The sequence below is a fragment of the Coturnix japonica genome, chromosome 18 (assembly GCF_054131305.1).
Source record: "Coturnix japonica strain WE chromosome 18, WE-NBRP24, whole genome shotgun sequence".
Lineage (NCBI taxonomy): Eukaryota > Metazoa > Chordata > Aves > Galliformes > Phasianidae > Coturnix > Coturnix japonica.
The window spans coordinates 9,161,369-9,169,388 of record NC_140680.1 but is presented as its reverse complement, the minus strand read 5'-3'; the positions used below and the strand labels follow the sequence as shown (position 1 = coordinate 9,169,388).

At 41.5% G+C, this 8,020-nt stretch overlaps 1 protein-coding gene across 1 annotated transcript; it reads right to left on the bottom strand.

The window, feature by feature from the left end:
• Positions 1 to 864: 864 nt before the first annotated feature.
• LOC107320261 (ovomucoid-like) lies at positions 865 to 5,358 on the bottom strand. The gene is made up of 4 exons (XM_015875964.3): positions 5,225 to 5,358; positions 3,353 to 3,372; positions 1,970 to 2,097; positions 865 to 1,446 (listed from the first exon to the last, which is right to left on the bottom strand). The coding sequence occupies exons 1-4, from the start codon at positions 5,286 to 5,288 to the stop codon at positions 1,401 to 1,403; spliced, it is 258 nt and encodes an 85-aa protein (XP_015731450.1). The 5' UTR covers positions 5,289 to 5,358; the 3' UTR covers positions 865 to 1,400.
• Between the last annotated feature and the right edge of the window lie 2,662 nt (positions 5,359 to 8,020).

The following is an 8,020-nucleotide window of genomic DNA, read 5'->3' as shown; positions in this document are numbered from 1 at the left end:
TGGGAAGAATTGTGATCCAATACAGAGTCATGGCAGGGCCAAGCTAGTTATTTCAAAGTGAAGATGATGGAGTCTCAGTACTCACAGCTGAGACCTGGCATGGCTTAATTCTATGGTAAAGAAGTAACCTGTGAAAGACCATGTCTTTGGTCATTTTCAACATCACATAATTTCAAGTATCCTCTTTTCCTGCATGAGGATGATGTTCTCAGCTCTGCCAGGACAAGTGGCAGATACAGAACAGACCAACAAATCCTCTCAGTTCTTCTGTTATGGAGCGCTGTCTGCCTGGTACTACAGCACCATTCAGCCAGCAGTGGGATGGCTCAGCTTTCTGATATCTCACCTTCAAAGGCAAGGACAGAAGTTTCCTTTCTCATTTTATGTTCCTCTAAAGTGTGAGTCTTACTTGTGCCTACATTCCAGTTCCAAAGTTTTCTTCAGATGTAATCCCAGTAAATTCATTCATTAGTAAGCTTTAATTGTGGAAATTGCATTCCTTTGGCTGACTAACTATTTAAGTGTGAAAGATGTAACAGCAGAACACGGGTCTGTGAGCAGCCAGTTTATCAGAAATTAAAAGAATCATTCATAAATCACATTACTGGATTCAACAGACACAGCTACAAGGCTTATACAGCCCTACACCGATGTGGATTTGTTTCATTTGAGGCCTGATCACAGGATAAATTTCAATAACACGGGGCCATCTAGTGTGTCTTGCTAATATTACAACATTTGGCTTGAGCACACGGCCTCTGGCTCCTGCTCTGTACCTATTTACTATAATCTGGGAAGTGTCTCATTTGTGAATAGCTGATATAACAAATGTATTCTCTAGAGAGGTCACCACAGACAAAAAGAAAAGAGCCTACATTTGTTTTAATAAACATGCAACCTGAGAAGTTACACAATGTACGTGAATCAGAATTGTACAAAGTCAAAAGAAGAATGAGAACTAAAAACTGAGCTACAAAACTGGAGGAGTCGGAGGACTTCATAGGAAAGCTGAAGCTTTTGAAAGGAAGTATCTGAAAAGAGCAAGTGGGAGCAAGCTCCAGCAAGGAAAACTGAGCAATGCCTGCAAGTGGCAATGTATGGATTTGAGCTTTCACTATGGAGACAAATACATAATGCAGTGCTCATGTGAAAACCAATATGCCACAAAAAGAGCAATGTTTATGGGTATCCTGAGGGAGATTTGCAGGGATGACAGAAGTGTCAGTCCCTGCGCTCCAGAGCACTGAGAAGCAGCAGACATGAGAGCACAGCTGAAAGGTGTATGTGGAGCTTTGTTCACTGTTATTAGTACAGGCAAGATGAATGAAATTAAATTAGGAGATCGTGATAAGGCAGTGTAAAGCTGTTCTTGGCATTCTTCTCTGTCATGCAGGATTAATTCAGCATACGCCTGCTTGCTTCATATGCAAGGCTCCTCTGCTCCTCCTGCAAAGGAAGGACAGCGCAGACAGTAAACTTTCCATTGTGGACTAAAATCTCTATGAAGTTCTCAGCCAACAGTTTGCTAACTGAAAAGACACTACGAACATTTGCAGCAGATATATAACAGACCTGTAAAGCTTTTTCTTTTAAAAATGCTGTATTTATACATAGGAAGTAAGAAAGCTCTGATATTTCTCATATTTCCAATATGAAAATATTTCCAGTATTGGAAATTTCACATTTAAGTTCTGCTATCACTCAATTTGCTGCCTTGTTAGCACAGTGCTGCTCATTGGTCTCTTCTCTTGCCTGTTCCAGTTTCTGCTATAGCAGGAAGCTGCTCCCACAAATACCAAAGAGACCTCTTTGGATCAACTAGGCCTAGTGGAGGGAGAAACAGTTACTCTATAGAGGTTAAGCAAAGAAACAGAGGAGTAGAGACTCTGGATAAAATGAAGTGAAAATACCAGATAGCTCATCTCGGATTTGAGCTAATTCAGTAGTCGATACTCAGTATGTTACTTACAGGACTGCCTTGCAGAAAGAACATTTGTTGTTATATGTTTTCCCATCAGAGCCACAAAAAGGTTGGTAGAGCTTTTCACAGTAAATAGGTCTTCCTCTCTCTAACCTCCTGTATTCACTGCAGTCTACCTGAAAATACAATATCATTTTTGTTGGAATAAGCCTTTCTCACATTCATCATTCTCACACAGAAACAATGGATAGACAACACTTTTGGGCAAGACTATCAGCTGCTGTAGAGCAGTAGTCAGTGCAGCTCCACTTGTGCTCTCTTGTTGTAGCCCCATTTTTTAGCCTTCATCCCATCTTTTAGTGAAGGAATATTACTCCAACCTGGTCCTGGAGCTTATTGCAAGTTGAATGACTATTATTGTGACAGTTGTTGTCCAGGAGCTGCATGTGAGTGGGGAGCAATGAGCCTTGTATGGTCAGCTCCTTCAGCAGCTTGTGCTGTGGCTGCAGCGATGACTGGCAAATTGAGAGGGCTCCCCTGGCAAAAGGGTCATTAACCAATTACTCCTTGAGGTATTCTGGGCTCAAACCCATTGCCCCATAAGTGAAGCGTGTGGGACACTGGTTAACCCAGTCTTTTCCTTTGGCTGGTCATTTCTGTCTCCTCCAACACATGTCAAACACTGCGTTCCCAGTTGCAGGAGGAGGTCAGAGACCTAATGGACTGCAATTTACTGCCACATAACCCAACAAAGGCAGTGGAAGGGAAGGGAATCCGTATCTGGTCAAACACTAACCTGGGAGAGGTGAGGGTCAGCTAACAAAACAAGCTAGAAATATAATGGATTTGCCTCATATATACATAACAGTTGATAACATGGAAAAGAAAATGGAATAGGTTCCACCTGGAAAGGAGTGTGTGCCTTAGCCTGGGTTCCAGCATCAGAGGCTGTGTGTGCTGTGCTGGTACGAATGTGTGAATTTCCATACACTACTGCTGTTCACATCAGTCCCCAATGAACTCTTTTCTCACCTGAGGGAGTTTTACTGCTTAGTGCCTCGCTTATCTCAGAGGGTGACCCCAGGATGGACAATCCAGTGCAGTCAGGGATAAATTAATATATTAGGTATGGGATTTAGGATCTGAAAGTCACCAAGTAAGCCTTACAACGTTGTCACCAAATAAATACCAAAAATCCTCAGTTTTCTGCTTTACAGTTTTGATCTGTTTCTTGCCCAAACTGCTTTTTACATAACAACATCTAAGAACTGTCAGAGCAACTTTATGGAAACCACATAGCTCAGACTTGAGGATTTCTTTTTGACTTTGGCAGCAATTGGTTAATGTGGTTTTTCTGACCTCATTGGTCTCTGCTCACTGTTGTTACAAGCTATGTATTTTCATTCAGAAATAAAGAAGAAAATGACTCACCTCATCCTCTTTGGCAGCATCTGCAACATAAACAGAATCACAAAAGATGAAGTAAAAGAACACAGTGAATATTCACTTTGCAGCTGGGCTGCCCTCATTAGCACCAGCCCTTCCAGCAACACCACCTCCCTTGCTTTCTTGGAAGTAAATAGTTACGTAGTTTATCAGTGTTGAATAAGTTACCTGTGTCAGAACTAATCCAACAAGTGGGTCTCATTGCCTCATTTACCTTAGAAATCAGCGTCAGCAGCTTGAACAGCCTTTGCTATTTGGGGATTGGAATCTATTTTCCTCCTTTTCATCAGAGAAGGATTAAAGACCCAGGAGTTAATATTACATTAAATGGCTCATGTTCCCTGGATGAACTGGTTGGGCATGACTGGGTTTTAATTCCTAGGTCTTCCAAAAAGCTCATTTGTGGTGCTAAACAAGTCACATGTTCCTTAGATTCTTTTTTTCCCCCTGTTTATAATGAGGATAATAACTTTATTAAAATATAATCTAGATTATGATGATAATGAAATTAGGATCATGGTACCAACTTAAAAATGTCTTTTCCCTTGCCCTGGGTTCTAAACTATTTTGCAGAAGGACTATTTCCTATTCCATATACACATCGCACCCAATATAATACAGCCCTGATTTCAGGTGGGGCTTCAAAAAGCTCCTTCAAAACAGCTGCTCAATGTTAATTACACCTCCCAGAAAGTAATCAAGTAACACTGGCATGTCTCCACTGCAGTGACGCATTCGTTACTTTCTTTAGGAATGTATTTTGTTCTTCTCCTGTCCTGTGACTGTCATTCAGTGGCTTCAAAAGGAGAAAAGTCATCAGGCAGAGGCTTTTTGTACAGAAAGGAGCAGGAAGATAATGCAGTATGTTAAAAAGAGCAATACAGGCACTAGCACTTGCTTTTCTAATTAAACACAGCTATTCTGGACCTTTAAAGACAGGCATCTTTCCATTAAAACTCACTTCCATCAAACTGCCTACGTCTTCTGATTAAACAAAGTCATCCAATGTAAAGAAAACTGGCATAAGTTGCACTGTACATCCGAAAGATCTGGCTCATAAAGCATTGATCCATAAAGTTTTGAAGTAGATAAGATGAACTGGAATGTCTAAGGAAGGGATTTGCTGGAGTTCTTATGGGAGAAATATTTGTTGCTGTAGTGAATGAAACTGTCTGAAGGCATATTTCTCATTTAAAATAAATGTTCTTTAACATTAATAATACCATTGGACTCCTCTACTAATAGCAAAGAAGTTTTGCATTCCTTTCACTTATTCTAAGCGTACTTAATTTTCTGTCTTATTTTCTTTTTAATATATTTCAAATTTGTGTTCCAAAAAAACTAAACTACCAAGTGAAGGCTCAGGAAATTCCTCCGAGCTCTGTATTTTATAATAGAGTAACTTGTGCCTCAAAGCTATCTCCAGCAGGGCAAACTAACCTCATAAAGAGGCTGCTCACAGCATATTCTGTGGCTGGTACGTAATCACCTATCTCCTGCTTGCTCAGTTTGGCAGGAGAAGGATCTCATTAGCTCCAAGCAACCCACTCAGATTGAAGAAGAAAATGAGTAGGTTAAAACCTGTTTGAGTTCAGAGGCTTTACAGATCACTTCTTGGTTACAGTGCAGAATGCAGCTCTGATTCATGCTGCTGTCAAGGAATAGGTTTCATCTACACAAGTTGGCAATTGCAAAGCTGCTGAAATGTTGCTTGTAAATGGTGCATGAGTGTAAAATTCCACTTGCCTTCTGCCACACGAGCCCAGCAACCACCACTCTCTATCCTAACAGATCAGGAATTTTCAGTAATAAGGCATTTTAACTATAGCATGTTAACCAATAAAAAAGGTTACTCACTTGCTAAGCAAAGAACCGCCAGGGCGAGAAGCACAAAAACGCCTGTTATCTTCATGGCAGACATGGGTTCTCAACAGTCAGCCTGTGCTCTAAGTATCCCAGTACACGTAAATACCTGCTTGTGCATCTGTGAGTGCATATATATATACACACATACCAAGAGCAGAAACCTTGATGATGAAATCCTCCTAACAGAAGGTAATTAGAAGAAGGTGTTGCCCATGGGTAGTGGCAGTAAGAATGTCTTCTGTACAGCATGAAGGTCATAAGTACAGGGCAAGGATGAGAGTCACATCATGGATTGTGTTGATAAAGGAGATGTATTGTATTTTGGCTAATCCCCTTGCCTAATTAACTGTTCCATCTACATTAGCAAGTTTGAAGAGTGACTCAGTAAGGTGGTTACTTACTGCTGATCTGTTATTGCCATATTGACCCTTATAGCTGAATGTAGTTCCCACGGCAAAAAAAAAAGTAATATAGTAATTTCTACTGGGTGTGTTCCAAAAGACCAACATGAGAGTAGCTGCAATGTTTGTTTCCTATTCTCCTGAAGTTTTGTTGCTATCTGTGGGTAAATCTGATGCTGATTAGCATGGCCATGTGCTGAGTCCTTCCAAACAGTCTTCTGCTGATTGGAGAGAGCATGTTTTGTGTGGGTATGCACACAAATCACCATCACACACAGCCCGGACAATCCCCACATCTGCCTACGGAGTTCCACTGGTCTGGAGAAGCAGGAAAAAAGGGAACAAAGATACTGCAGTAAGTAGCTTTGCAAAGAGAAGTGATGAGTTCACAGAGCCAGCATCCAGCTGAGCTGCTGCCTGGTTTGCTGCCATGGGCTGTGCAGAAGGTCCCTCTCCCTTCTTGTCCTTTCCTTTGTTGACCGTTCCAGCTCAGTGGCAGTCAATGGCAGTCATGTGCAGCGTTCTTTAAACAAATCAGCATACCAGTGACTTAATCAACTTCTGTAATACAGAGAAGGGGTAGCATCACAATGGAGATCTCATATTTGAATATTCATTTTCATGAAGTTCAAAGAAATGTGAAGTTTTGAGCCCATATTTCTGTTTATACCCATCCTTGCACAATTGTTACAATTCACAGTATTTCAGTGATGATCTCCCTTCCATTGCAAGATATCCTGGGGCTTTTGCACTGCCATATACGCTACTTTCAGCAAGACAGAGGAGCAAAATGTTCTTACAGAAGAGGTTGCAGAGGTCAGCTTCTCCTCAGGCCCCACTAACTCATGCTTTGTAAGAGGGATACTGATGATCTTGTCTTTGAAGAAAGTAGGTGATGAATAAAATAAAGGATGCCATCAGATTCCATTTTCACATGAAGATAAGAGAAGAAAATGACAGCTGAGTATCTGGTCTGAGTTGGAGGCCTGTAGATGTTTTTTAATGCCTTTACATCTGTGATATCATTATAAGTTTTTCTTTGTTCTTAATTTGGAAATCCAGGTGTTTTCCTATGCAGTTCAGTCCACGGAAGACAAGCTCTGGTTTGTATTGCTTGGATTCAGCCACTTCAGGCTGTCAGTGGAATTCTGGCTATGGGAAGCCCAAAAGCCTGACTTGGAACATGAAGAAATCCATGGGAAGTACTCAGTACATGTTTGTTGATTAATGCTGACTGTTACCTCCAGGCAAAAGAGCAAAACCCAGAACAAACCAGAAGATGCTCCTGGTCCAAATAGTTTTTTAGCCAACAAGACTTTGAGGGTGACTTGAAACTACAAAACTGCAGCTTGACAGAACATGCAGCTTCCTTGACACTGGTATGAGGAAACATCCCGCTTCGGTTACGCCACCTCGCCTCGATTTGTGCTGCAGAGCATTTTGTCTGATGCAACTCTAGTATCCATCCCATCGCCCTGGAAAAAGGGTGTAAATGTCTGTTTGCCGTCTTCTGAGTTGGTGTAGGAAGATTTTCTGTGTTGTAGTGAAGAAAGGGGTACAGGGCACTTGGAGGCAAGAGGGGGCTGATGAGGGAGACAGATTTTGAATCATATTTTCTAGGCATTTGAATGTTATCTTGCTAACAGAAGGATTCCTGATGTTCATTCTATGCCCTGTAGTAGCAAATCCATGGTGTGAAATCCATTCTTTCCACTCTATTAATGTTCAGGCATTTTGATTAGGGCTTTCATATCAAGTTGACTTTTACTTTCTGAGCAGCAGACCTGAAGCTCTATTGGGCTTTCCCAGACCACTGATGAGATGGAGAGATACAGTTCTGATGAGGAGCTGTGATGTACTGCAGAGTGGGAGAGACTGAATGCTGCAGGTGGGAGTCAGTCGGAGTTCTGGGGCTCTGTGCATTTTGAAACATCAAATCTATCTGGAAGATTCAGGATGAAAATGCCATACATAGAAAGCAGGATTTACCCTAATATCCATGTGCATAACTTCAAGAATGGGAAGTATTCGTATCAGCAAATTGGAGAAAATATGTACAAGTCAGCTGAAAACATGCTTCATTTGAGGCACTTTTCTGTCCAAACTTGCAGGCACTTGTTTGCCTTTGTAGTCTTTCAGCAGATCTGGTCTGACAACCTGAGACCTGTCATCCCCAGGCAGGCCACAGGTTCATCTAGGTCAGCGTGATGCCTACAAGAATGCTCAGCAGTGTATTGAGGGGAGAATATGGCGTGGTTCTTCTTGTGGTAGACAAGCTGAATATCAGTCAATGGTTTGCCTGACAGCCAAGTCATCTGATCCCACATACTGGGCTGTATTTCTAACGATGCCATTATCACATCAAAACAAATCATTATTTTGCCCT

Bases quoted from the DNA above. Each gene is read 5' to 3' on its own strand.
- LOC107320261 (XM_015875964.3), bottom strand. From the start codon at position 5,288: ATGTCTGCCATGAAGATAACAGGCGTTTTTGTGCTTCTCGCCCTGGCG. The intron at 3,373-5,224 runs GTGAGTAACCTT...TTTATGTTGCAG, and splicing joins GGCGGTTCTTTGCTTAGCAA to ATGCTGCCAAAGAGGATGAG. The intron at 1,447-1,969 runs GTAAGTAACATA...CTTCCTTTGCAG, and splicing joins TCTTTCTGCAAGGCAGTCCT to GAGGAGCAGAGGAGCCTTGC.